The 26,932-nt window shown below is 66.4% G+C and overlaps 4 protein-coding genes across 6 annotated transcripts; 1 reads left to right on the top strand and 3 right to left on the bottom strand.

Annotated features, from left to right (window-relative positions):
* Positions 1-991: 991 nt before the first annotated feature.
* On the top strand, positions 992-5,351 carry THEM6 (thioesterase superfamily member 6). Its single transcript, XM_036337572.1, has 2 exons — positions 992-2,076; positions 4,031-5,351. Exons 1-2 carry the CDS (start codon positions 1,564-1,566, stop codon positions 4,142-4,144), a joined length of 627 nt encoding a protein of 208 aa, XP_036193465.1. The 5' UTR covers positions 992-1,563; the 3' UTR covers positions 4,145-5,351.
* A 1,383-nt stretch (positions 5,352-6,734) lies between these two features.
* Positions 6,735-8,515, bottom strand: LOC118670558 (ly6/PLAUR domain-containing protein 2-like). Its single transcript, XM_036337573.1, has 3 exons — positions 8,321-8,515; positions 7,245-7,364; positions 6,735-7,025 (listed from the first exon to the last, which is right to left on the bottom strand). The coding sequence occupies exons 1-3, from the start codon at positions 8,379-8,381 to the stop codon at positions 6,799-6,801; spliced, it is 408 nt and encodes a 135-aa protein (XP_036193466.1). The 5' UTR covers positions 8,382-8,515; the 3' UTR covers positions 6,735-6,798.
* Positions 8,516-11,321: 2,806 nt separating this feature from the next.
* LOC118670626 (ly-6/neurotoxin-like protein 1) lies at positions 11,322-13,764 on the bottom strand. 3 transcript variants are annotated; one of them, XM_036337736.1, is made up of 4 exons: positions 13,638-13,764; positions 12,661-12,856; positions 12,416-12,517; positions 11,322-12,218 (listed from the first exon to the last, which is right to left on the bottom strand). In XM_036337736.1, exons 2-4 carry the CDS (start codon positions 12,710-12,712, stop codon positions 12,022-12,024), a joined length of 351 nt encoding a protein of 116 aa, XP_036193629.1. In that variant the 5' UTR covers positions 12,713-12,856; positions 13,638-13,764; the 3' UTR covers positions 11,322-12,021. The 3 variants fall into 3 exon arrangements, with proteins under 3 accessions (XP_036193629.1, XP_036193631.1, XP_036193630.1); XM_036337738.1 differs by having other exon boundaries at positions 12,661-12,945; positions 13,638-13,739; XM_036337737.1 differs by having other exon boundaries at positions 13,514-13,651.
* A 4,495-nt stretch (positions 13,765-18,259) lies between these two features.
* On the bottom strand, positions 18,260-20,161 carry LY6D (lymphocyte antigen 6 family member D). Its single transcript, XM_036337571.1, has 3 exons — positions 20,042-20,161; positions 19,069-19,167; positions 18,260-18,748 (listed from the first exon to the last, which is right to left on the bottom strand). The coding sequence occupies exons 1-3, from the start codon at positions 20,091-20,093 to the stop codon at positions 18,516-18,518; spliced, it is 384 nt and encodes a 127-aa protein (XP_036193464.1). The 5' UTR covers positions 20,094-20,161; the 3' UTR covers positions 18,260-18,515.
* Between the last annotated feature and the right edge of the window lie 6,771 nt (positions 20,162-26,932).

Here is a 26,932-nt window from a genome sequence, read left to right as displayed (position 1 = left end):
ATCGATGTGTCTCTCTCTCCCTCTCCCTAAAAATCAGTGGGAAAATTATACTTAGGTGAGGTAACCAAAGAAAGTGCCACCGAGGGAAGGCAGGACGAACGGAAAAGGGCAGCGGTGGAGGGACCTCTGGGGGCTGTCTGTGCCCAGAGGACCGGGGTCCTGCCCCCCAGGCCCAGCCCTGGCTTCTGCTTTGGGCAGCAGGGTCCCCAGGGGAGGGCCCGGCCTGTGCTGCTGCAGGCGGGACCCCAGGCCTGGCTCAGGCTCTCCTGGCCCAGGGTCCCAGGCGGTCACTCACCCGATCAGAGCCTCAGCTTTCCTTCTGGAAAATGGGTCACGACAATGGCCCCCAAGGCTGCCAGGCGTCGGCCGGGTTCTGTGGCGGCTGAGCACAGGGCTGGCGGCACTGGGGGCTCGGATCCCTGCTTCCTCCATCTTGGTTCAGATACTCCACCCCAGGGCTTCCAGGTCCGAGGTGTGCACAGCCGCCCGGCTCGCGTGGGGCCGCGGGGTGGGCCGCCCGGGGAAGCTGCTCCTTGGAGAGGGCGGCTGAGAGCCCTGCCGCCCTGGAGCTTCTCAGAGCGGCCGACAGCAAGCACCAGGAGCTCCAAGCCCAGGATCCAGCGCAGACTGAGGGGCGCCCTCCGGGTCACTGCCAACACCGAGACTTGAGAGCCCAGGGGCCTGCGCTTCTCCGCTCCCCTCCCCAGCCTGGCAGCGGAGGGAGAGGCCGGGGAGCCGCTGGCTGAGTCCCAAGTGCGATGCCCTGAGCCCATTGCTGAGTCATGAGCGTCCCCGCCTCCTGCCCCCCCCCCCCAGGCGTGATCTGCTCCAGTTTCTAAAGGGGCACAGGGTGGGAATGCCTGGGAATAAAGTTGGGGTGTCAGGATCTTTGGGGGGTTGGGGTGAATGTGGGTGGGCAGGAGTAACGAGGCTACAGGCTGGGACTGAAAGGTGCATTGGGGTCAGACTGTGATGTGCCCTAAATCCACCGCTTATGCTTTGGGGGTGTCGCCCTGCGGAAGTGGGGAGCCCCCCGAGGCTCAGGAGCCTAGGAAGGTCGGCTTCCAGCAGAGTCTCCAACGAGCGCCTGGGGGCTGACTGTGCCTATTTCTCTGGCGAAGTCCCGCGGCCTGGGCCGGGGAAGCGCTGGGCCCTTTGACTCCCCTCCAATCAGGGGCCGAATCTCGGGGGCCAACGGGACACCCGCGCACCTGGCCAGGCGGGGACCCTGCGGGCGACGGTCCGCGATCCAGCCCGCCACGCGGAGCGCGGCCGCCAGGTGCCGCTGTGGTGCTCCGCGCGCGCCTCGGCGCCCCACCCTCCCGGAAAGCAATAACCGCGCCGGCGGCGGGGCGGAAGGGACCACTGAGGACACGGGGGTGCCGGCTGCGAGGGGCGGGGTTCCTGCCTGCAGCACCCGCGGCCTCGGGCGCGTCCCCCCCTCAGCCGGCTTCGCGCGGTGGTTCGCTCCGGCCGCGCGCGGCGCTCGCCGGTTCCGGGGCTGGCGGGCGCGGGTGGCGGCGCAGCGCGCACCGGTGGCCCTGGCCCGGCGGCTCCGTCGCGATGCTGCAGCTGGTCGTGGCGCTGCTGGCCTTGGCGCTCGCCTACTTCGCGCTGCTGGACGGGTGGTACCTGCTGCGCGTCCCGTGCGCCGTGCTGCGCGCGCGCCTCCTGCAGCCGCGCGTCCGGGACCTGCTGGCCGAGCAGCGCTACGCGGGCCGCGTGCTGCCCTCGGACCTGGACCTGCTGCTGCACATGAACAACGCGCGCTACCTGCGCGAGGCCGACGTGGCGCGCGCCGCGCACCTGGCCCGCTGCGGGGTGCTCGGGGCGCTGCGCACGCTCGGGGCGCGCGCCGTGCTGGCCGCCTCGTGCGCGCGCTACCGCCGCTCGCTGCGCCTGCTGGAGCCCTTCGAGGTGCGCACCCGCCTGCTGGGCTGGGACGACCGCGCCTTCTACCTTGAGGCGCGCTTCGTCAGCCTGCGCGACGGCTTCGTGTGCGCGCTGCTGCGCTCCCGCCAGCACGTGCTGGGCGCCTCGCCGGAGCGCGTGGTGCAGCACCTGTGCAAGCGCAGGGTGAGCCCCCCTCCCGGCGCGTCCCGGTCCTTGCCCCGCCCCCGGTGAGACCCCTTCCCTCTGGGTGCCCGCCCGGCAGCGCACCGACCTTCCCTTTGGGCCCAGAGCCTCCTTCACTGATGCCGTTCTTCCTGGGGCTCCCACGGTCCCGAATCCACTCCATACCCAGACTGTGCTTGCCCCTCCTGCCACTTCCTGGCCTGACCCCTCAGGCCTCCAGTCCTCTCCCAGGCTCTGCTGTGTGTCTTGGAGTGTGGAGCCGCCCTCTCTGGTCCTTGGTTCTGAGCATAGTGTGTGTGGGGAGGGGTGTCAGTGAGCGGAAGTTGCTGGGAGTTCTGAGACCCCCTCAGGAGCTCAGAGCTGAGGGCTGGGTCGCCGCCCCCTGGGACTGGCACTGGTGACGGAGCCCTGGAGAGCTGCAGGCCTCGGTGTGTCCAGTTGGAGAGAAGAAGCCGCAGTGCGGCCTGGGGCTCAGGGTCCCTCCCCAGGGCCAGCGGCCAGCTCCTCCCGGCACAGCGCAGCCCTCCCTCCACCCCCCAGCCGCCTGGCAGCCTGGCAACTAGGCCCTGGGGACGGCCAGGGTGCTGCCGCCTCGAGGTTGGCAAGGGCAGACTCCGGCTGCAGGCGGGTTCCCGAAAAGGCCTGGAGCTCCCGTGCCCACGCCGGGCCTGTCCCCACCCACGGTGCCCTCAGGCAGGGCGCTGCCCTCTGAGAACAGGAGGGTGGGACTCGGCCTCACCTTCCTGGTCAGCGTCTCCCCACATCAGAGATGGGGAAGCAGGCCCAGAGAGGGATGGTAACTGCCCAAGGCTGCACAGCGAGCCCCAGGAGCACAACCTGAGGGCCTGGGTCTCCCCCAGCCCCTCAGGGGCAGAGATGTCCTGTGTGTCCCTTCAGGTGTCAGGAAGCCGGCAGGGGGTGGCCAGCAAGGCTGTAGGTTCCTGGGCTGAGAGCTGGGAGCGGAAGGCAGAGGAGGGGAGTCTGGCCGCTGCCCTGCAAGGGACGCTGTGATGCGGTCAGGCCTGGCTGGAGGGCACTGAGCTGGTGGGGGTGGTCCCCACGAGAGGTGGGCGGCCAACAGCACAGCACGCAGGCACGTGCCGAGGGCACCAGCCAGGGACAGGAGGGCCAAGCATGGCGGGGGGTGCCTGCTCTCCAGCCTGAGCCCCGGGAGCCCTAGGGGGAGCCTTGGGTTTAGTGTGGGGCGGGCCAAGCCCAGGGCCCAGGAGTCCTGCCTGCTGAAGGCTGGCGTGGGGTGGCGGGGCCTTGGGGGACAGCGGCTCCCGAGAGCCCGAGCCCGACTTGTGCTGACACGGCAGCTCCCCGTCTGCAGGGGAGGCTGGGCCTCTGGGTGCTCTGAGATGGTGGCATGTCCCTGGGGCCTCGCCTCACCCCTGGGAGCTCCCAAAGCCAGTCAGCACGGCCTCTGACCCCCATCTGGCCCACCACCCCAGCACAATAACGGGCCGGTGGGGCGGGAGGGAACTCAGCAGTGAGCGGGGGGGGGGGGGGGGGGTCGGAGGACAAGCTCAGCCCTTGATGGCGCCCTCAAGAAAGAGGGGGGCTCAAGACAAGCCCTTGGGGGTGCTCCCCCGGTCCCTCCGCCCTCCAGCCCCTGCTCTGCCTCCGAAGGCCTCTGGCTCCCCATCTCCTGTCACCTCTCTGGCCAGCTGGCCTCAGAGGTTTTGACCTGATTTTGGGGACACACGGAGGGCTCAGGCAGGCCCTGGGGACGCAGGCCTGGCGAGGATGGGAGAGGTTTAGCCACTGAGGGCCCAGGACGGGGGGGGGGGGGGGGGGTACCTGGGAGCGGGAGGAGACACCTGGGCCTGGAGGGGTGGCGGCAGCACCTGGCCAGGCTGGTCCTCCCTGCACCCCTGCTGGTCGCCATGGCAGCTGAGAGCTCAGGGAGCCAGCCTCACCTCTCCCGCTCCCCCTCCCCCTCCCCCTGCAGGTGGAGCCGCCGGAGCTGCCGGAGGACCTGCAGCACTGGATCGCCTACAACGAGGCCAGCAGCCGGCTGCTCCGGGCCGAGAGCGGGCTCAGCGACGTTGTCAAGGACCAGTGACCATCCCTGCCCGCCAGCCACTACCTAGGCAGTCACCCGCCCGTCCCCGCCTGCCAGGAGGCAGACACTGCAGAATGGGGAGGCAGCCCGGGCTCTCCAAGCTGAGGTAGCCTGTGACCAGCCCAGCCCCCTTCACTCGCTCGGCCCTCCCCCCACCCCCATAATTGACGCCCCTCTGAGAGCCTCCCCACTGAGCATGGGATGGGGTGACCTAGGCGCCCTGACCTATCTCTGTCCCGCGGGTGGAGGCGGTGAGTGAAGAGGGAGGCCCAGGGTCCTGGGCGTTGGGACTGGGTTGGGGGGTGCCAAGCTTCCATGGGCCCGAGTCCAGAGATCGCTCAGAGCTCAGGGAGCACCTGGAGCCGCACTGAGCTCCGAGCCCACAGTCGGAGATGGTGGGGGAGGGGGGCCCAATTCGGGCACCTGAGGGGCCGCCAGCATCTCAGGCCCGTCCCTCCCTCCCTCGGGCTGCAGGTGAGGGGGTGGCAGGCCGCGGCGGAGTCTAGCGGGTCAGAGGGGGTGGGGCTTCTGTGCAGGTGGCGAGCTTCCTGAAGCTGGGGGGTGCCCTCTGCACCCGCCCTCACTGTCTGCATTCCTTGGTCCCATTGGGGTGTGCTGTGTGCCCACGGGTGGGGCCCTGCCCTCTCTGGCCCTACCACTGGCTGGCCTTGCCTCGCACCCTGTTCTGCTGCCCATCTCCCCTTCTTCCTGGGAGGGGCCGCCTCCCTGATGGGCCGGGGCTGGGAGGGGTCTTCTCGGTTCCACCCCAGTGGCCTGGCCCGGAGCTGCCCTCGGGGCTCCCCAATGGAGCCACCCACCTGCTGGGTGTGGCCAAGCCCACGCGCCCCCCCCCCCCCCCCCCAGCCTAATGCCTCAGCTGGAGAGAGGCAGGAACTGGCTGAAACCAACAAGCAAGAAAGCCCGGCCCGGGATACGGGTCAGGGCCCAGGATGCGTGACTGCCGCCACCTGTGTGTGTGGCGCTGCCCCCCCCCCCCCCCCCCCCCCCCCGAGCGCACGGGCGGGCCAGGCAGCTGGAGCCCAGAGCCGGGCCTCGCCACCCAGTCTGGGAGGCCCCCACCCCCGCCTTGAAGCCAGGAGCACAGCCCGCCTCATGCCTCACGCGCACACGGTCGCCTTATAGCCGCTGGGAAGCTGCAATGTGTGTTCTGCTAAAGGACCCGAGATTAAAGGGTCTTCGGTGTGAGTGTCTGGGTGAGGTCCTCATTTGGAAGCGCCAACCCCACCCCCACCCCGAAGCAGCGGGCACTCCCGGGTGTGTTGGGGGGGCGTCCCGGCTTGTTGGATTCCTGTGAACGGGGAGGGGGCGCCATGGGGGGGACCGGCTGGCGGGGCAGGACTGGCCCCGGTCCACAGAACGCGGGGCCGAGGGCAGGAAGGAGTGGCCCCGGCTCCGGCTTTGTCACCCCCAGACCTTGCTGGCCCGTGTCCGGGCGCCAGGCTCAGGTGTCCAGTTTGGTCCCAGGGTCAAGTCCCGTGGCCCCCAGGGTGCGCGGGAGGCTGTGCCCGGCTCCGGTGGGGGAGGGAGAGTTGTGATGAGTGTAAGGCTGTCCTTGGGCCCCTGGGCGGGGAGGGGCCGCGTCCCTGCTCTGACCTGCCCAGGAGGGCCTGGCTCTGGGCCCGGGACAGGATGGCGGCTGGAGAGCTGGGTTTGCAACTGGCATCCAGCTGGGTGCGGGGCGGCTGGTGGTTTGCCGCCTGGGGCCAAGCCTGGCTCCTCACCTCCCCTGGCGGCCTGCGGACAGCAGGGGCCGGGCCGTGGGCTGGGCAATGTGTGGGACCGGGAGAGATGCCAGGAGACAAGGAGGGCATGTTTGCAAAAGGAGAGAGGGTCCCGCAAATCAAACCGCCTGGCCGGCCACGTGTGGCAGGGAGGGCGCTCCCGGTGGGAGGCACACAGCCCCGCACGCACACACGCGTGCGCGCAGGTTGCCAGTCTAGACAGGGCAGCCCTCTGGGGGTGCTCTGGGGGTTGGTGCCCGCCCAAGTCCAAGGTGAAGTGAAGGTCCCTCTGCACTGGAGCCTGGGTTTCCCTGGACACTGGGAGTGGGTCCTGGAGAAGGGGGCGTGGACACTCAGGGGCTCCCCCACACCTCTCAGCACCCCCTGCCACAGGGGGACCTCGTCATGGGCCTGGCCGTGGGCCGGGTGAGTGACAGTGGGTGCTTCCCGGAGCCGTGCCTGGTCCTGGGTCACTGCTGGCCGGCCTGGCCCTTCCTCCTGGCCTGGCGCCCCCTCCACCCAACCTCTCCGTCGTGGAAGGCCTTGCCCTGCTGCCTCCTCCTCCGAGAAGCCACCCTGACCTAGCACTGGTGGGTGCGGTGTTCCCCCTGCACCTGGGGTCCCATCTCCGACCCCCGCCCCCAGCCAGCAGCCAAGCCCCAGAGGTCTGTGCGTGCCCCGGCCTGGTGACCATCCTCGCTCCCAGGGGGGGCGGTGGGGAGGCCGTGATGTGATGTGACTGGTGTGATGAGGAGAGAGCAGTAGGTGGGGGCAGAGGGGGGCACAGGCTTCAGGTGACGGCCCGAGACGCAGGTGGAGACGCCCCAGAAGGAGACCAGGAGGCCTGGTGCAGGTGGGCGAGCTTCTTCAAGGGCATTCCGGCCAGGCGGGGGGTGGGGGGGTGGGGGGGCACTAGAGGGGGAGGCTCAGGAGGGAGGCCAGCGTGAGGGCCAGGGCCAGGGCCAGGTCACAGGGGCCGTGGGGGGTGGGTGCCCTGCCCGCCGCGCCCACGTCCACATTGCACAGATCAGTGTTACAGCAGGACACTGGCCGTGTCAGGCCGATGCCGTCCACGTCCGAGGGCACACACTTGCTGGCGCAGGACTTGGTCACCGTGACGTCCCCCAGGAAGGGGTACACTGTGGGCGGGGGCACCCGCGTCAGGCTGGCCTCGCACCTCCGGCAGGACCCACCACAGGTCACCACCCTGTCTCCCTCCCTCTGTGACCTGGCCCCCTGTCCTCCCACCAGCACCAGTGGAGTGCCCACTGTGCCAGCACACGGCCACCACACAGGGGTCCTCGCCGGGGAGGCTGCGCTGACCCCGGCACAGCCTGCCCGCCCGCCCAGGCACTGACCGATCTCCCGGGAGTAGAGTGTGGTCTTGCACATGGTTTCGTTGGCCTTGCAGGTGGCGATGAGGACGCAGCTGAACACCCCCGAGGGCTCCTGGCAGGTGAAGCATTTCAGGGCCACGGCTGGGGTGGTGACAAGGGCGAGTCAGGCAGGCCCCGCCGATGCCCCCCAGGGCCCAGTTGCCCAGTGAAAATGGGGAACCCTGAGGCAGCCTGTGCCCCGGGGCGGGGACAAGGCAGCCCTGGCGGTGTCCTGGCGGCACTGGTGTCTGTCGGGCGGGGGATGGGGGGGAGAACGGGCCAGGCAGGGACCCAGGCCGGTCAGGTGCACGATGCAGGGGTGGGGCCCGGCCGCTCCCCTTCCCTGCTACCTGCCCCACCCCTGCCCCGGAGCCCACTGACCCAGTGAGGTCACAGGCTTCTCACCCGCACTGGGCTCGCTGAGTTCCTCTGGCTAGCCTCAGTTTCCCCCTCTGAGAAATGGGCAGAACCATGTCATCTGGCTCAGACCCAGCTCCTCGTGCAGTTGGATGTGGGAGCCCGAGGGGCTGGGCTGTCCCCTCAGCTGTTTTCTCAGGTGCCCACCCTCTCTGTCCGTCCTCTGCTGCCCCCAGCAACTCCCTGGTCTGGCCCACACCCTGCTGAGGGTCCCCGGGAAGGGCAGCCCCCTGGTGGGCACCCAGGGCCTCTGCCCGTGACCCTAGCACCCTCACTGCACACTCTCCTCACCCTCAGCCCCTCCAGGCTGCCCCGCGCCCTCCATCTCCTCCCACCGGGGGACACCACTCTCCTCAGCCTCCCCCTCCCTCCTCTCTTCTCCTCCCTCCTTCCTCCCTTCCTTCCTTCCTTCCTCACTGGAGGACATGTTAGAGGGAGGGGGACGGAGATGAGAGAGAAGCAGAGATCGGCCCCCTTCCGCGCCCACCCTGACGGGAATCAAACAGGCGACCTGTCGCGACGCTCAACCAACTGAGCCACTCAGAGCAGGCACCGCGCGGGCACACACACACACACACCCCCGCACTCGCTTTCTTCCTCCCCTGCCCCCCCCCCCCCCCCCCGGCCATCCCGCCTCTCACCGAGCCGACCGCAGGACGACGCCAGCACCAGCGCCACCAGCGCCAACCGCGTCCCCCGCATGGTCCAGTCCCGCACCGCCACTGGCCACTGCGCTCGTCCTGGGCCTGCCCGCGGGGATGGGCACCAGCACAGCCCAGACCGGTCGGGCGGATTAGGTGCGAGAGCCGCCCCGCCCGGCCCTCCCTCCTGCCCCTTCCTCATTCCTCCACCTCCCGCCCTGGTGACCCCCCCTTAGCGTCTGGGTCCTTCTCCCTCCTCTACCAGGAAACACCTGTGCCTGGAAGCCCCGCCCCCCCGCCCCGCCCCAGGCTGCCCAGAGAGCGCAGGGGGCTTCCCACCCCCACTCCCACCTCCGGGCACCCCCTGCCTGCTGCCCACTTCCAGCTCCAGGGCAGATCCCTGGTCTGTGACTCTGGGCCCAAGTCCCACCCGCCACGCCCCGGGTGCTAGGGCCCCCCTCCCAGCTCCTCTGAGGGGGTCACGGGGCGGGGAGGGGCAGGTTGGGTGACTGGGCAGGCTGCTGCCTGGGCAACTGGCCACAGAGTGTCTGTGGGCTCCAGAGACAAAGGGGAACACGGATCAACAGAGGTCCTGGCCGGAGGGGGGAGGGGGGGAGCCAGGGTCACCTTGGGGCCGCCAAACCTTACATCCACCTTGACCTCCAATGGCTGCCCCTCAGCCCCCGCCCCCTCCCCAGGCTGGGAGATAGATGGGAGTCCCTGGGCCGAGGTCAGGCAGGAGAGGGGCACTGGGGTCTGACGATGTAGTGTGGCTCCAGCCACTGCTTCCCACCACACAAGCGTGTGCGCACACACAGGCACACACGTGCATATACGCACACGTGTGCACACAGGCACACACACCTGGGTGCCTGCACCTCAGCCTTCCAGGGTGTGCCTGCCTGTGACCCTGTCACCCCCACTTCACCCAGAGGCCAGGGCAAACCCGGGGTGGGTTGTAGACGCAGCGCTGGGGCCTCTGGCAGAGGGGTCAAGGCCAGGGTCTTGCGGGGCTGTGCCCAGACCCCCTCGGGGCTCACTGCACCCACCAACTCCAAATCTGCACCCCTCTCTCTCTCACACCACAGAGGTGCCCTTCCCCCGGGTTGAAAGTCTGTCTTGTCCTGGTTGCCCCCTCTCCCCGCTTCCGGTGGGTCCCATGTCCTCGACTGGGAGGGCCTGTCTCATGGGCGCCGGGTGGGCCCGAGGGTGGGCACCCAGGTCTCAGCACTGCAGCTCCGGGTACCGCCCTCAGCCTGTGCCCAGATGTGGGACTGAGGCCCCGGCAGCGGTGGGCCACCTCGGAGCTGCACCGGCACTGGGGCAGGGAGCTGGCGGATTAGACTCCACCGCCTCACACCCTCATGCCTCTTGGTCCCGCCCAGCCCACGGCCTGCCTGTCCTCAGACCCGGGGGCTCCGCCCTGCTTTCCACGGGAGCACACACCTGCCCGGGCACACACTTGGCCCGAAGGGGGGCAGGCATCCCTCTTAGAGTTTCTGCCGAGCCCCTGGGAGGCCTGGGCTGACCTTCCCTGCGAAGTTCAGTTCCTGCTTAGGTGGGAGGGGGTCGCCCAGGAGGACCTGGGCTGGCGCAGTTGAGGCTGCCTGCCTGCCAAGAGGCCTCGCCCTTCCTGGGGCCCACCAGTGTGTGACCAGGGTCAGGGCTGAGTGTGACCAGGGTCAGGGCTGAGTGTGACCAGGGTCAGGGTGTGACCAGGGTCAGGGCTCAGGGTGTGACCAGGGTCAGGGTTTAGTGTGACCAGGGTCAGGGCTCAGCGTGTGACCAGGGTCAGGGCTGAGTGTGACAAGGGTCAGGGCTCAGAGTGTGACCAGGGTCAGGGCTGAGTGTGACCAGGGTCAGGGCTCAGTGTGACCAGGGTCAGGGTGTGACCAGGATCAGGGCTCAGTGTGACCAGGGTCAGGGCTCAGCGTGTGACCAGGGTCAGGGTGTGACCAGGATCAGGGTTGCTCCATCTGCCCACATGGCCTCCCCCGCCTGTGGGTGGTCTCTGGGCTGTAGGTGGGAGGTGTCCCCTGGGGCGCCCAGTAGTGCACAGAGGCTCCCCCAAGGCAGCTGCTGAACCCCTTCCACGTCATTCCGGATGGACCCCGGCCTGGCTGTGTCCCCAGGGACCAGCACCTCTGGACGAGGCACTTAGGTTGCTGGGATCACGGAATCAGGATGCCATGAGCACCTTCTAGTCCGTGCACTTCCCCGGGGAGGCGGGCCAGGGGGGCTCCTTGTCGTTGGGGCTTCTTTCCCCGCCCCCCTCCCCATCACCACCGCCCCACCTTCCCTCCCAGGAGGGCCACACAGCACCCAAGGCCCCGGTTCCTCTGGGGAACCATCAGGGCAGTGGATGCCCACAGCTCAGAGTGGCCTCCGCACCTGCACCCCCTGCTGGGGCCCTTCCAGCCTTCGCCCACCCCACCCACACCTGCCATAGCAGATGCCCCAGGCTCAGGGGCGGGGAGGGGGCTCTGTCTCACTCAGTGATGGACAGAGTTCCCGCCCTTCGGGGCAGAGTCGGGCCCACGGGACCCTCGACCCTCAGACTGGCCAGCGGGGCCTTGGGGGTCAAGGCAGGGATCCCACTGCGGGCCAGGCCGGGCTGCGGAGGGACGCAGTCACCCCGAGGGAGGGTGCGGTGCGGGAGCGCGATTCTGGGGCCTCCTCTCCTCCCATCAACCCAGCCCGCCCTGCCCAGCTCCCCGTGAGGAGCCGAGCCCCCTCCCCCAGGCTGTCCGCCCTGGTTGCACTCATCCCTCCCAGTGGGATCAGAGCTCAGGCCTCTCATAAGGCCCGTGTCTCCATGGAGCCTGAAAACCAGACTGGAGCGGCCCTTCGCTTATCTCCTTGCTCTCCCGGCCCAAAATAGCCCTGGAGTCAGCTGTGGGCGCCGCCAAATATAACCTTGCCTGGCAGCCCCCCCCCCCCCGCCCCCCACGTTACGGAACTCAAGGCTCCCGCCGCTTGGCCGCTCTGTTGGAGAACCGGCCTGGTTGTCTGGGAGCTTTATTTGCTTACAAGGGAAGGAGGTGGGCTCATCTAGCCCCGGCTCCCGGCTCCCGGGGAAGGCTTGGCCGGCGCCTGGGCCCACTATTTGGTCAGTTCCGGGCGGGTTTCCTGTTCGCAGGTGGCTGAGCGTACCCCGTGGTTCCCGGCAAGCTCCCCCTTTACAGCTGCGTTACAGCTGCATCTGCAGACACTGTGCTAGGCGTTACATTTAGTGAGAGCAGCACTGAGTAATCTCCCCCCCCAACCCCAGACCTTGAGCCCTCGTCCTGGCTGACCCCAAGCTGACACCCTCCCTGGACAGCTGGGGACCGAGGCCCTCCTCCAAGGGCCCTCACTCCAGGGCTGCGAGGAAGGGGGGCCCACCGAGGACCCCATACACAGCTCGCATGGCTGGGCGCCCCATCCTGGGACGGAGGGCCGAGCTCTCCCACCCGGCCAGACGCCTCCAGAGAGCCAGGCCCGCACCCGCCTTTTGACGTGGACAGGCCGTGGCCGACGTGGACAGGCCGTGGCCGGGGAGTGAGGCCCGAAGGTGGGGGGAGCTCAGGGGGCCCGGGGCCTCGCAGACAGTCCTGGGCGTGGCTGGGGGGCGGCGAGCGGCAAGGGGCAAGGTGAGCGGGTGGCGTGTGCCTCTCCGAGCTTCGTCCTTGATGGCTCCTCGGAGAGGGGCAGGCAGGGGTTCAGAGCAGACCCCAGAGGGCGGCCAGGAGCACGGGGACCAGGGCCGGGGTCCCCGCGGCGGCGAGGCCGGCGCCGTTGCAGAGGTCATACTGGCAGCAGACGGTGGTGGAGGCGTGCTTGGAGTAGCCGTCGTACACGGTCTCGAAGCAGCTGGGCACACACGACTTGCTCACCTTCATCTTGGTCGGGGTGAAGTCTGGAGGGCGGGAGGCGGGCTGACCCGAGAGGGGCCGCGACCCCGGGCTGCCCCACCCCAGCAGGCAGGGCCATCCGAGCAGGGTCCCTCAGCTGGAGGCTCCCAGAAAGGACGGTGGGGCACCCCCTCAGACTCCCCCACACCCGGGAGCCTCCCACTCAGCGTCCCCAGGAGGGGCCGGGGCCTTCCTGACTCACAGGTGCGTGTGGTCATGCAATAGGTGACCATGGACGGGCAGCGCATGGGGTTGAAGCAGTTCTCCCCGTTGTAGGCACACACGTGGCAGTCCAGGGCCTGGGCTGGGGGCGGGGGTGGGGGGTGCAGTCACAGACAGGGAGAAGCCCTCCTCAGGCCCATCAGACCCCCAGTCCCACCACCTTCCCAGGGCCTCCCTCCCCACTTCCAGCCCCTCCCACAGCGTCCGTCCCTCCCTCCATCTTACCCAGAGGCAGGCCCACCAGGGCCACCAGGAACAGGGCGAGCAGGGGCGCCATGGCTGGGGCCAGAGGGCAGAGTGGGCCTGGGGCGTGGACAGCAGCCGGCCCTCGAGTCCACTCAGGCGGGGCTGGGGGGGCACAGAGGGGGCCAGACAGCCCCCTGTCCTCCGGAGCTGCTGGTCCGCTGGTGGCACCGCAGCGCTGCACAAAGGGGGCAAGGATGGGCACCTGGGCGGGCTGCCAGCGGGCAGAGGAGGCGCCCAGCTCAGCCGGGTGTCAGGGAAGGCCTCCTGGAGGAGGCGTCAGGGATGAGTGGAGCAGGGGTGGGACCTGTGCAGGCGCGAGGGGGTGGGCAGGGGAGGGAGGCGGAGGGGCCCTGAATGCCAGGCCCAACCCACATGCTCCCCAGGGGTGTCCACGCAGGGGCTGCTGGGAGCTTGGCAGGCAGCCCTCTCCCCACCCAGGCCCTGGGTGCAGGGTGACTGGCCAGGGCAGCTCCTCCTCCGTGCCCCCTTCCTTTCTCGTCTGTTCCCGGGGTAACCCTGCGTGTCCCCCAGTTCCTGATACTCTGCAGGCCCGGGGGGTCCCCTCTCCAGGAGGACCCCCAGCGCCCGCCCTGGCTCTCAGGCCGGCGTCCCTGCCGCTGCGGAAGCCTCTGGCCCGGCCGCATTCCGGGGGGGGGGGGGGGGGACGCCGGGCGGGAGACGCCCCCCTTCTGGGAAGGCCTGGGTGTGGGGGGGTCGGGACAGCGCTTCCCCTCCCCCCGCGGCGGTATTCGGGCTCCGGCCCCGCCCCAGGGCCCCGAAGCAGACTCCCCGTCCCAGCCCCCGGGAACAGCCACCCCGGCTCCCGACCTACTTGTGGGGCGTCACCCGCGGATGCCCACGGCCCTGCCCCGCCCGCCCCTCGCAGACCCGCCCCCCAGGCGCAGGGCCCAGCGGGTGGGTGTCGGGCGCCCTCCGCCGTGACCTTCAGCCCTCACCGCCGCTCGCCGCCTCGGCCGAGTGCGCGCGTCCGTGCGCCGGGGAGGTCCACGCCGCCTCTGCGCCCGCCCGCCGCGCGTGGGCTCCCGCAGCCCCGCCCCCAGCCCGCCCTTCACCCGCACGGACTCGCCGTCGGCCCCGCCCCGGCTCTGCAGGCCCCGCCCCCAGCCCGCCCGACACCCGCACGGACTCGCCGTCGGCCCCGCCCCGGCTCTGCAGGCCCCGCCCCCAGCCCGCCCTTCACCCGCACGGACTCGCCGTCGGCCCCGCCCCGGCTCTGCAGGCCCCGCCCCCAGCCCGCCCGACACCCGCACGGACTCGCCGTCGGCCCCGCCCCGGCTCTGCAGGCCCCGCCCCCAGCCCGCCCGACACCCGCACGGACTCGCCGTCGGCCCCGCCCCCAGCCCGGCTCTGCGGGCACCACCGCCCCGCTGGCCCCGCGGGCACTCGGACCCCAGCCCAGCGTCAGGACGCTGCGGCACCGGGACAGCCGGCCGCTCCCACAGACGCAGCGGCCCCGCAGTGACATCCACGCGACCCTCAGACGCACGTCCTGCGCCCCGACACGTCACGGGCCATCTCCCGGGGTCTGGCCGCTCCCACAGACGCAGCGGCCCCGCAGTGACATCCACGCGACCCTCAGACGCACGTCCTGCGCCCCGACACGTCACGGGCCATCTCCCGGGGTCTGGCCCCTCCCTCTCCTTCCGCTGCCGCATGCGGGGGGTCACACCGCGCCCTGAGCGCCCCCACCCGCCGCCCTGCCCCTCCTTCCTGCAGCCGCCTCGCCTGCTGTGTGACCCCGGCTCGTGACCCAGCCTCTCGGGGCTCAGTCCCACCCCGGGTCCCAGCGCGCAAAGTGTAAGAGCAGCCGGGAGGCCCTCCCACCGGGCAGGATCCCTATTGAATAGTGTTTTTGCTATAACTTTACTAACGTTTAGCTTCTGTTCTATTTTAGGCAAAATTTAAGATTTTCACGGGCCCCAAAAGTTTCGTGTTTTTTTTAATGTGAGAAATAAAACACAGGCCCTGGCCGGGGTCTCGGTTAGCGCGCATGTGATGGGGCGGGGCCACAACATTAGTAACAAAGAAACAGAATTTCCGGAGGATGAGGCCCAGAAATCAGGACTTTAAAAAGATTCCCGGGTGATTCTCATGTGCAGCCGAGGCTGAGAACCACTGGATTAGAGAAAAAAATTGTTGACCTTAAAAATAAAACAATTCGCCGTGAAAATGGGTTTATTCCGGACAAGCAAGCTATAGCAAAAGCCATGGGGCGTCCATGACACAGGAGAGGAATCGTCTTTTATGGAGAAAAAGGAGGGAGTTGGGAGGGATTTTTCCGCACAAAAGTCCCTGGGGGAAAGGCGAGAGCTCGCGGCTCGTCACTGGCTGAGTTGTGGGGTGGACGGTTTCTTTTCTTTCTTTTCTTTTCTTTTTTTCTAGATAAGTCTAAGTTTACCTACTTTGGTTTTTGTGGGGTTTTTTCATCTTCCTTGTTGAAAGTATTACTCACGTCCTCTTTTCCCCTCATTAGCCTCCTCCAGCCCGCCCCCTCCCTCTCCCCCCGCCCCCGCCCCCGCCCCCGCAGGCCTTCATGGGCGGTTGGCTGGGAAGATGCCAGGCGCATCTTTCCTGCTGGACCAGTGACTGAGGATTCTTTCCGGTTGACGAGTCCTCCCGTGATTGACACGCGTGTCCGGGGTGAGAGCGCCCCCTTCTGGCCTCCAGGCTACATTTTAGTAAGGCTCCTTTTCATTATTCTCAGTCCCAACACAATGGTTCAACTCCTGAAACTAGAACAAAAAAGGCAAATCAAACCCAAAGTAGGCAAATCAAGAAATAATAAAAGAGAGCACAAAAAAATCAATAAAATAAAGACAATAAAGAAGCCCTTGCCGAAACCGGTTTGGCTCAGTGGATAGAGCGTCGGCCTGCAGACTGAAGGGTCCCAGGTTCGATTCCGGTCAAGGGCATGTACCTGGGTTGCGGGCACATCCCCGGTGGGAGATGTGCAGGAGGCAGCTGATCGATGTTTCTCTCTCATTGATGTTTCTAACTCTCTATCTCTCTCCCTTTCTCTCTGTAAAAAATCAATAAAATATATTTTTTTTAAAAAAAAAAGAAGCCCTGACTGGTCTGCTTAGTGGTTAGAGCATCGCCTGTTGATCAAAGGGTCAAGGGCACGTACCTGGGTTGCAGGTGTGATCCCGGGCCTGGTCCGGGCGCATGCGGGAGGCAACCAATCAGGGTGTCTCTCTCACATAGATGTTTCTCTCTCTCTCTCTCTCTCTCTCTCTCTCTCTCTCTCTCTCTCTCTCTCTCTCTCTCTCTCTCCTCCTCCTCCTCCTCCTCCTCCTCCTCCTCCTCCTCCTCCTCCTCCTCCTCCTCCTCCCTTTCCCCCTCCCTCCATCCTTCTACTCTCTCTAAAAAATAAATGAAAAAATTAGCCTCGGGTGAGGATTAACAAAAAATAATCAACCGACAAACAACAAAAACACAGTAGAGAAGATCAATCAAACCAAAAGCTGATTCTCTGAGAATATGGTCAGGTTTTTAACCCGCACGCCAGGTTGATGGGAAAGAAGAGACGCGACAAATCGAAGGCATCGGGGACGAGAAAGGACAGCGTGACAGGTCACCCTGGCGTGACGAGGAGCGTCAGGGACACTGTCAGCCGCACCCCGATCCGCGCTGCGCCCGGTGACGGGGCAGAGCCCTTCAGAGGCAGAGCTGGCAGTGCTCACCGAGGAGGATCGGGTGGGCGGGCGGCGGGGCCAGGAGCCCGCGCAGCGTTGGCGCCCGCATGAACCCGTGTCAGTGGTTGCGTTCTTTTCCCAACGCGCAACTGTAAGCCTGCTTTTGCCCACCTGTGTATGAACGGATTATCCCTCTCTTTTGAAGACTTTGAAATTGTGTTTTAAAATCTCCCCACGAAGAACACACCAGTGAATCTACAAAACACTTTAAAAAAAGGGTGATAGCGATTTCATACAGTCCCATCCAGCAGCTGAGGAGACCAATAGCACTCCGACCCTAAGCCAGACAGACGTCCCAGGAACAGCACCGGCAGACCAGCACCCTCATGTGCACAGCCGCCAACATTAAAACAGCCGGGCCGGCACGGCTCCGGGTTGGCGTCAACCCAGGAAGCAGAAGGTCAGGGTTCGATTCCTGGTCAGGGCACAGGCCCGGGTTGCGGGCTCCATTCCCAGGAGTCAGCGATCCATGATTCTCTCTCATCATGGATGTTTCTCTCTCTCCCTTCCTCTCTGAAATCAATAAAAATATATTTTTTGAAAAAAACATAAGAAAGTGACCCTGTGGCCAGCCTCTCCGTCCAGTCACCGGTCCGAGGAACCCGTTCCTCCCTTTGAGATGGGACCTGGTCAGAGTCAGGCTGGGGTTCAGGCTGGGTCTAGGCTGGTGAAGGGGGGGCTGCCCAGGGGGGTCATAGACCCCAGCCAGGAGGGTGGAGGTGGGATGGGGACCCTGGGAGGCTGGAGGGTGGAGGGCTGTGATGGGCTGGGAGCCATGCCTGTTCTTGCACTTGAAGTTGTCCCTGGAAGGTCACCTGCAGCCTGTGGCCTTCAGCCTGGAGTCCTGCCAGGCCATAGACGGCGCTCTACCCTCAGGGGCGGCTGGTCCTCCCTGGAGTGTGCTGGTGCCTCCTGGGGCCCACGTGGCTGCCCCTGATCCTATAGCAACCACACTCTGTGGATGGGGCACACCCTCTGTCTGTCTGTCCATTCTGCAGCCCTGAGGGGGCTCCCCGTGAGAGAACCAGGCAGCGGGCCCAGAACCAGGCAACAGGCCCAGAACCCAGGCAGCAGGCCCAAAACCCAGACAGCGGGCCCAGAACCAGGCAATAGGCCCAGAACCCAGGCAGCAGGCCCAAAACCCAGACAGCGAGCCCAGAACCAGGCAGCAAGCCCAGAACCCAGGAAGCGGACCCAGAACCTGGGCTGTGGGGCTCAGAGCCCGGGCAGTGGGCCCAGAACCCAGGCAGTGAGCCCAGAACCCAGGCAGCGAGCCCAGAACCCAGGCAGCAAGCCCAGAACCCAGGCAGTGGGCCTAGAACCCAGGCAGCAGGCCCAGAACCTGGGCTGTGGGGCTCAGAACCCAGGCAGCGGGCCCAGAACCCAGGCAGCAAGCCCAGAGCCAGGCCCCCAGAGGCTGTGGTCTGTTGGCACACAGCTCCTCTCCTCCCGCCTCTCTCCATCCAGGTTGAGGTGGCCAATGGGGCTGCAGGGCTCACCTGCAGGGACTGACCCAAATAACGGGGTTACCTTGGCCCCGGCGAGGCCGTCAGTGTCGGCACAGCTCCAGGCGCAGCAGAGCTGGGGGGTCCCAGGACGTTCCAGGTGAGGGTGTGTGTGAGGGGCGGCCCCTCCTCCCTGAACCCCTGTGGGAGGGCCTGCCTTCCCTCTGCCCTGTGCTCTGCCCTCGGCCTCCCAGGAGCGCCCCTTCTCTTCTGGGGGTTAGAGCAGGTGTCTGGGGAGGGCCCTGCCCCTCCGAGGATAGGGGGTGACGGTGGCATTTCAAGTGCAGCCATGCTTGGCCCAGGCCTTGAGGTCCTGTGTGGCCTCCCCCCACCCCTGGAACAGCACAGACAATCACACGGGTTTCAAGCATTTATTCCGATGGAGTTTTGAGTAGAAAAATTAATGGGAACCAAGCAGAGTGGACGAGAAGTCAGAGGGGTCCGAATGCCCTCCCCTGCCAGGGCCCTGGGCTCTCATGGTGGGAGGGCGGCGCTCATGCCACAGGACCTGGCCCGGAGCCTCTGAGGAAGCTGCCAGCCCAGGGCCCGGACCCCCGTCACGGGTGGGGGGCCGTGGGAGCGCCTGGGAACGGAAGGGAGGCTGGCCCGGGGCTCACAGGCGGGGGGCCAAGGTGAGGGCCAGGAGGCCCAGGGCCAGCCCCAGGCCCAGGGCGGTGCTGGCGAGCAGGGGGCGGCCGGGCGCGCCGTTCTGGAGCCTCTCGTTGCACAGGTCGTTGTGGCAGCACCAGGTCACCGTGCCGCTGGTGACCTGGCCGGGCCGGGTGTTGGTGGGCGTGCACGTCTCCACGCAGTCCTTCTCCACCAGGTTCCCCGACAGAGGCTCCACTGGGAAGGGCAAGTGTGGTCAGGCCTGGCCGCCTCTGAGCCCCACGCCCCACCCAGCATGCATCCACGGCGCCCCGACATCCCCAGGACGGTCCCCCACCCAGGCATGGTCCCCCACCCAGGGACGGTCCCCCACCCAGTCATGGTCCTCCACCCAGGGACGGTCCCCCACCTGGGGACGGTCCCCCACCCAGGCACAGTCCCCCACCCAGGGACGGTCCCCCACCCGGGGACGGTCCCCCACCCATGGATGGTCCCCCACCCAGGCACGGTCCCCCACCCAGACATGGTCCCCCACCCAGGGCAGCAGGGACACTCACCCCTGGTCAGGGTCCGGCAGTAGCGCGCGCTGGCCTGGCAGCTCTGTGGCTTCTTACAGTTGGTGGAGCCGGTGCACACGTGGCAGTGGAGAGCCTGGGCTGGGGGGAGGGAGGGTTTGCAGGGTCTCAGCCAGGGCCGGGGAGACCCTTCAGGGACCTCCAAGCCCTGGGCTCACCACTGGAAAGGCCCCTCTGGACAGAGCCATCTGCCACCGTGGCCCGAGGCCAGCCCCGTGGGGTCCCCAGGACCTGCAGGGCCTGTCCTGCACCAGCCTCAGCAGGAGGGAGTGGCACCCCAGTCTGTAGGGCCCGGGCCCTGGGCTGGCAGGTCGGGCGGAACTGAGAAGTGGCCAGTAGGGGGTGCACTGGAGACTGGCTTCCCGGCCTCAGCGCCCCGACTCACTCATCCCGCCCCAGGGCTGTCCCCAGGGGCAGGTGCTGGACCTAAGGCTGAGCCAGGGCCACAGGAGCCTGTGGGGAGAAGGGCTGTCCTGGGAGGACCGTGAAGGGCCAGATGGGGGAGGCATCTCCAGGCGGCTGGCCGTGTCACTGCCCGTCAGGGGGCCGGTCCCAAGAGGCCATCTGCCTTCTCTGATTCCCGATGCTGTCAGTCTGAGCCGTGGAGATGGGGCTGGTTTTAAATTCTGAGTCCAGCCCGGCCGGCGTGGCTCAGGGGTTGAGCGCCGACCTATGAACCAGGAGGTCACGGTTCCATTCCTGGTCAGGGCACAGGCCCGGGTTGCGGGCTCCATCCCCCATGGGGGGTGTGCAGGAGGCAGCCCATCCGTGATTCTCTCTCATCATGGATGTTTCTATCTCTCTCCCTGTCCCTCCCTCTCTGACATCAATAAAAATATTTTTAAAATTAATAACAAATAAATTCTGAGTCCAGCACCCCCACCATCTCGGGATTCTGTGAGCCTCAGGCTCCACAACTCCAGGCTCCCGCCCCAGCCCCGCCACCTGCCCGCACCTGGGCCCACGGCCGCAGCCAGGACGATGAGCAGCAGCAGGACTGTCTTCATGGCGCGTCTTGGGGAGCAGTGGGGCCCCTCCTCTCCGGAGGCCTTATAACTGGGACAGAGGCTGTGGGAGGGGCAGGGTGGGCAGCCAGCCAGGCCGCGGGACTTACCCCTCCCGCAGCCACACCACGGCCGCGCGCCTGCCCCTCCCCCGGCCGGGGTCTGTGCCTGCCTCACTGGCCCTGCAGCGCCCTGTCCAGCCCTCTGTCCAGCCCTGGAGCACCTTGTCCTCACCTCCCACCGCCTCCCTGGTTCTCCACCCTCAGGGTCACGGCCAGGGTCTGTGCAGGTGCCTGCGGTGCCCAGAGCTGTGCCCATGGCCCAGAGGCAGGAGGGGTGCTGGCCCTGCCTTCTGGGGTTGGGCTCAGGGCCACTGGGCAGCCCAGGCAGAGCCTGGGAAGGACCTGAGGGAAGCCTAGTGTCCTGCTGAGATGGCAGACGGGGTGGGGGCAGGGCGGGCATTGGGGCGTGGCTGCTGGATGTGCTCAGAGGGGAGCCCGGCCAGGTGACTAGGGGCCTGCAGGTGCCCTGTGGCCCTCGGCTCCAGGCAGACCTGCGGGGGGTGTGCGTGGGCCCCGCTGACGCGAGGGGGTGGCCCAGGCAGCTCAGCCCCCCCCACCTTGCCCCAACGCAGCCCATCAGCCTGATGGACGCGCCAGCAGGGGGTCGGAGAGGGCAGCCTGAGGCTCCTGGGGGCCCGTGGGCGCAGGCTGCTCAGAGCTGGGCTCCAGACCCCCGCCCTTCCTCCCGGCGGCAGAGCCAGCCCCTGTGCCACGCAGTAAAGTCAGGGCCGCATCACAGTGCGGAGGCGAGGGGGCGGCCGACCGGAGCGCTCTGTGCGGTCACAGGGTGGACCTGCCCGAGGTGCGGGGCTGGTGCGGTGCCGCCGGGCCTGGCTCCCGAGGGCTTAGTCCGGGCAGCTGGGGTCTCGCTGGACAGGCTGGTCACATGGGGGTCCCCATGTCCTCCCCCAGAGAGTCACCCTGAGTTCTGAGGCCTCCCCGCACTCATGGGGCACCGCCATGCGGGCGGGCGAGCATGCCCGGGGCCTGGGAAGCAGGGCACAGGGCTTGGTGACGGGGTGCTGACTGGCGGGGAGGGGGGTGTGACTCATGGAAGCTGCTGGAATAACTGGTTGGGGGACCTGGCGGAACCCCAGGTCCAGGACATCGGGAGGAGAGAGGTCTGGGCCTGAGGCACCTGAGCAGAGGCAGCAGCTGGGTCTGGCTCGTGAGAGGAGCCTTTGTCCCTGACAGAGCTGCCCACGGGCACGGGGCCGGGGCTGCCGTCCTGGGGCCTTCGTCACAGTCGGGTCAACAACAGCCCCAGACACAGTTGACTTGTGGGAGGAAGTGGGTGATTCCGATGGCACGAGCTCTCACACATCTGGAGTCATTGAGACCGTGCAGTCAGGGAGGGCTTCCTGCAGGTGGTGGTGACCGGCTCTGCTCTCGAAGGCAGGAGGCAGGAGGCAGGGGACAGAGGAGCTGTCATGACCCCTTACACTGGCCCCCTTCCAGCACGCTTTACTGGTCAGGAATGAGGTCCCCAGGACTGGGGCAGCATCAGGCACGCCTTCCCCTCACCCTTGCCCCACCCCTCGCCTGCCAGAGAAAGTCACCGCTTTCCAGAACCCGCGCCCTCTCACCCAGCCCTGGAGGCAGCCCTGTTCCCAGGCTGGGCGGTGCCCGCAGAATGTTGGCATCGGGCAGAGCGGCACAGGCCTGGGCGGCTCCCCTTCCTGTGTCCCCCATCCCCTTCTCGGCAGGGCCCGGCCACACCCGAGAGTCAGTGCAGTGTCTCCCTGGGTCCTGCTCCGTCCCTCCCCGTCCCACACGGGCCCCAGGTACACGGAGAGGCGGGCCTGGCCAGGGGCAACCAGCCAGGGAGTGGGAGCCAGAGGCACCTTTTGCACATAGGGCCTCAGGCCTAGACAAGGCCCCTGTCACCTGCTCCTAGGGCCTAGCTCTCCCCTGGGACCTTAGCCCTTGTCCAGAGCCAACCTCCAGGATGCTGGAGCGGTCACACGCAGCCCTTCCCTGCCTCAGGGCGCAGCCCGTTCCCTGGTCACACGCAGCCCTTCCCTGCCTCGGGGCACAGCCTATCCCTGGGAATGCCCAGCGGAGCCCTGGGTTCCTCAGGCCAAGAGAAACAAGCCAGTTCCCAGGCCGGGCAGGTGATGCCCTGAGACCAGCCGCCCGGGGTCCCTGCCACACCAGCCCCAGGCCCAGCCCTGGGACCCTCCACAGAGCCCGCATGGCCTGGTGCTCAGCTTCGCTGGCGGTGGCCCTGAGAGGCGCTGGGGCTCGGGCTGGGGGACAAGGAGGGAACCCCCAGGTGTGAGCTTGTCCTCTGAAGTGGGGACCTGCAGGAGGGCTGGGCACAGAGCCTCAGGCCTTGGCAGCGTGGGCCATGGAACCTGCAGCCCCAGAATCGCAGAGCCCACGGCCCCAGAACTAGGGTTCCCCGAGGGGCTGGCTCCCCCTGAGTCAGCGCAGGCTCCCTGCTGTCCCAGAAGAACGGAGCCTTTGTCTCATGCTCTGCCCCTGCCTCTCCCTCCGCTGCTCACGGCGCCTCCTGTCGCCTGGAGCTGATGGCCGTGAGCCCTGGAGCTGCATGTTGCTGTAGGTTCCTGGGCAGTGAACATGGGCCTTATCCCTTTCCTCCCTCCCTCCTCCCCCTCATTTGCTCCAACTACCCATCCGCCCACCCATCCACCCATCAATCCACCCATCCACCCATCAATCCACCCATCCACCCATCATCCATCCATCCACCCATCCACCCATCCACCCATCCACCCATCCACCCATCCACCCACCCATCCACCCCTCAATTCATCCATCCACCCATCCACCCACCCACCCACCCATCCACCCATCCACCCACCCATCCATCCATCTACCCACCCATCCACCCACCCACCCACCCACCCACCCATCCACCCATCCATCCACCCATCCACCCATCCATCCACCCATCCACCCACCCATCCACCCATCCACCCATCAATCCATCCATCCACTCATCCACCCATCCACTCATCCACCCATCCACCCATCCACCCATCCACCCATCCACCCATCCACCCACCCATCCACCCATCCACCGACCCACCCATCCACCCATCTACCCATCCATCCACCCACCCATCCACCCATCCACCCACCCACCCATCCACCCATCCACCCACCCACCCATCCACCCATCCACCCACCCATCCATCCATCCACCCATCCATCATCCATCCCTCAATCCATCCATTTATCCACCCATCCACCCATCCACCCATCCACCCATCCATCCATCCATCCACCCATCCATCCATCCATACATACATACATACATTTATCCATCTGTCTATCCAGTCACCCATCCACCCACCTCCTCATCCACTCACACCACATAAGAGTCCTCCAGGAGTTCATTACAATGGTGTTTCTGCCTTCTCCTCCCTCTTCCCTTTCTTACTGACACGCCTGTCCCTGGTGAGAGAGCCTAGTGTCTCAATAACCATGGAGTGAACCCAGCGGGGCTCTGAGAGCCTGGGGTCCACAGGGGTGGTGGGAAGCTCTGGGATTGGCCAACCCGACAGGCAGACCCGCTCTTCTCACTGAAGATGATATGATAAGGGGGGACCCCAGAGGACACCACAGATCCCAAGCCTCAAGCGGGAAATAAGTCTCTTCCGTAGATATGTGCTCTGCCCGTCGTGTGTCCATCTCTGGCACCAGTGCCTCTTGCTCTGGGAGTGTAAGGCCCTTTCCCTGACAAGCAGCCTCCTGACCACTTTGTCCCCGTCCCCTGGGAACAGGAAGTGCCCCTCTCCTTGTTGGGCGCTATTACTCTTTTTCCTAAATATTTAAATACTAGAGGCCCGGTGCACAAAATTCATGCACAGAGGGGGGGTGGTTCCCTCAGCCCAGCCTGCACCCACTCCAATCGGGGACCCCTTGGGGGTTGTCTGACCCTATGAGTTTAGGCCCTGTGGGATTGAACCTAAACCAGCGGCCGGACACCCCTCTCACATCTGGGACCGCTGGCTCCTAACCACTCACCTGCCTGCCTGCCTGATTGCCCCTACCCTCTCTGCCTGCCTGATCGCCCCTAACTGCCCTCCCCTGCTGGCCTGATCTAGCTCCCAACTGCCCGCCCTGCCAGCCTGATCTCGCCCGTATCTGCTCTCCCCTGCTGGCCTGATCACCCCTAACTGCCTTTGCCTGCATGATCACCCCTAACTGCCCTCCCCTGCAGGCCTGATCTCGCCCCCAACTGCCCTCCTCTGCCGGCCAATTTGGTTCTGATTGGTCAGTTTTTCTATGCCAGTCAGCGTCAAAAGCTCCGCTTCCTAGGCAGCCATTGGCTCCTTACATTCACCCAGATTTGGTTCTGATTGGTCAGTTCCTATGCCAGTCAGCGTCTCTGGGCCTATCAATGGGGCCTGATCAGAAAAGCGGGGCTGATCAGCAGCCAGAGTGGAGGCCTGGAGAGAAATGGAGGCGACTGTTGGCCAGGCCGGGAGAGAAAGAGCAGCAAGTTCTGATCAACGGCTGCCCCAGAGGCTACGGATGAGACCCTGCCTCTCTCTGCAGGCCTCTCTCCGAGCCTGACCCGCAGCAGCCCCAGTCAGTGCTGGGTCGCCACAGCAACCCAGGACTGACTTCTAGTCTGGTGGAGCCTTCGGTCTTAATCAGTCATTACGACCCTGGCCCTTTAGTATATAGATCACTCTTGTTTTTATTGATGTCAGAGAGGAAGGGAGAGGAAGAGAGAAAAATATCAATGATGAGAAAGAATCATGGATCGGCTGCCTCCTGCAAGCCCACCACTGGGGATCGAGCCTGCCACCTGGGCATGTGCCCTGACTGGGAATCAAACCGTGACCTCCTGGTTCATAGGTCGATGGTCAACTGCTGAGCCACACCCAAACACTGCTGGACAATCTGGAACTTTAACAAGATGTTTACAAACAGCTGATGAAATTCCGGGATTGGGATACTGTCTTCCCAGGCATGTGAGCCCAGACCTCAGACGGGCACCGCCTCCCCCGCACCCTGCTTTGTACAGCCCAGGTTCCTGCCGCCCGTGCAGGTGCAGGGGAGGGAGCCGGCGGGGCTGTCTCAGCATCAGCCGGGGGCCAGAGACCCAGATGAGGGTCCTCACATGGCCGAGACCGGAGCCCAGGCAGCTGCCCAGCAGCCACGCTCCACTCGGTGGCCCCAGGGACCCGGCTTTGGCACCTGTTCCTGGTCCGAGGGGTTTGCGTGTTTTTGCAGCTGCTCTGGGTGTGGGACAGGCCCCGGGGGAGGGAGGTGGGTCCCAGCGGGCTGCCAGGGAGCTCTCCCCACAATCCCAGAGCTTAGGGGAGCACATGTTTGTGCCATCAGCCTGGGACAGTTACGCAAGCGGGAGCCTGGGTGGCTCCCGGGAGCAGGGCCTGCTGGGTGGAGGGACGGGGCACCTGGAGGCCCAGGGGCGCCTGGCCCCGTGCCCGGGACAGAAGAGCAGGCCCGACAGTGGGCCCCAGGTCACACGGAGCTGGGTGGGTGTGAAGGCGGGGGGTGGGGTGCTGTCACCCCCAGGCCCCATACATGCTGCTGCTCAGCCCAAGCTCTCTGCACCCCATCTTCCCAGGCCTCCCTCAGGCATTTCAGGAGTAACAAGTCCCAGCCTGAGCCCATGTGTGGCCCACGCCACCCAAATCTCCTACCCAGCAGCCAGCGGGGGGTGGGGAGGCACTTTGGGGCGAAGGCAACTCCCTGTCCTGCTGCCTGGGAGCCCAGCTCGGCGGGTGTACCCGCTGTCCCCTCTGGGCTCCTGCTTTGGGGGTCTCCTTGCGGCCCCCCAGCCCTGCCGACCTCTGGGCATTGGCACCTGTTGCCCGGCTGCCTTCCCGAGTCCATGGCACCCACCACCTCCCCTTCTGAGAGGCCGGCGACCCTCCACCCCCTGCCCCCTCCACAGCCCCGTCAGGCGCCCCCACTTTTTGGTCGGTTTGCCGGCTGTGGCCCCGTCTGTCCGGTCACTGTGGTGTCCCAGTGCCCGTGTGATCCTGGTGCTCAGGGCGCCCCCGAGCGCTGCTCTGATGCCCGTGGGGGACAGTGGCGAGGACCCGGCTTTATGGCAGACCCCTCTGCCCACCCAGGACAGCTCCGGGGCCTCGGTGTCCCCGGGTGCAGCAGGAAACCTCTGTCGTCATGGAAACCGTGCCCGTGCCGCCTTCTGAGCACAGAAGCTCTGGGGAGGAGTCAGGGGCTGTCACGTGGCAGCCCAGGGGGTTTTCCGTTGAGACTCGTAGGGATGAGGCCTGCCCCCCCCCCACCCCTCCACCCCCGCCCCAGCCAAGCAGGCAGGAGGGAAATTTCCACCATGCGGCCCGGTGGGGAGCCCAACCTGAGCCCCAACTTCTCTCCTGGGAGGGTGGCCACACCCAGACCCCGTGCCAGCCTCCTCCTGGGTCTCTGGAGCCCACAAGTCTGGCCGCAGAGGAAGATGGGGCTGGAGGCTGGGGTCCCCCTCCCCCTGCCGAGGGAATCCGGGTGCCTTGTTTCAAGACAGGGTGCCCTCAGGCCACCTGGGCCTCAGAAAGCCCCAGCCGGTGTGGCTCAGTGGATAGAGCGTCAGCCTACGGGCCAAAGAGTCCAGGGTTCCATTCCCGGTCAGGGCACATGCCCGGGTTGCGGGCTCGATCCCCAGTGGGGGGCGTGCAGGAGGCAGCCGATCCATGATTCTCTCTCCTCATTGATGTTTCTCTCTCCCCCTCTCCCTTCCTCTCTGAAATCAATAAACACATATTTTTTTTAAAAAGAAGAAAAACAACGCACCCATAGACAACCTCAGAG

The sequence above is a fragment of the Myotis myotis genome, unplaced genomic scaffold (genome assembly GCF_014108235.1).
Source record: "Myotis myotis isolate mMyoMyo1 unplaced genomic scaffold, mMyoMyo1.p scaffold_m19_p_16, whole genome shotgun sequence".
NCBI classification, from domain to species: Eukaryota; Metazoa; Chordata; class Mammalia; order Chiroptera; family Vespertilionidae; genus Myotis; species Myotis myotis.
Note: the sequence above shows the minus strand (reverse complement) of the source record. Positions and strands in the feature narration are given on the sequence as shown.

Coding starts and splice junctions, on each gene's coding strand:
- THEM6 (XM_036337572.1), top strand. CDS start 1,564: ATGCTGCAGCTGGTCGTGGCGCTGCTGGCCTTGGCGCTCGCCTACTTC. Junction 2,077..4,030: donor AGCACCTGTGCAAGCGCAGG/GTGAGCCCCCCT, acceptor CTCCCCCTGCAG/GTGGAGCCGCCGGAGCTGCC.
- LOC118670558 (XM_036337573.1), bottom strand. CDS start 8,381: ATGCGGGGGACGCGGTTGGCGCTGGTGGCGCTGGTGCTGGCGTCGTCC. Junction 7,365..8,320: donor GTCGTCCTGCGGTCGGCTCG/GTGAGAGGCGGG, acceptor TCACCACCCCAG/CCGTGGCCCTGAAATGCTTC. Junction 7,026..7,244: donor ACTCTACTCCCGGGAGATCG/GTCAGTGCCTGG, acceptor CCCCGCCCACAG/TGTACCCCTTCCTGGGGGAC.
- LOC118670626 (XM_036337736.1), bottom strand. CDS start 12,712: ATGGCGCCCCTGCTCGCCCTGTTCCTGGTGGCCCTGGTGGGCCTGCCT. Junction 12,518..12,660: donor CCTGGTGGGCCTGCCTCTGG/GTAAGATGGAGG, acceptor CCCCGCCCCCAG/CCCAGGCCCTGGACTGCCAC. Junction 12,219..12,415: donor TTGCATGACCACACGCACCT/GTGAGTCAGGAA, acceptor CCCGCCCTCCAG/ACTTCACCCCGACCAAGATG.
- LY6D (XM_036337571.1), bottom strand. CDS start 20,093: ATGAAGACAGTCCTGCTGCTGCTCATCGTCCTGGCTGCGGCCGTGGGC. Junction 19,168..20,041: donor GGCTGCGGCCGTGGGCCCAG/GTGCGGGCAGGT, acceptor CCCTCCCCCCAG/CCCAGGCTCTCCACTGCCAC. Junction 18,749..19,068: donor CTGCCGGACCCTGACCAGGG/GTGAGTGTCCCT, acceptor TGCCCTTCCCAG/TGGAGCCTCTGTCGGGGAAC.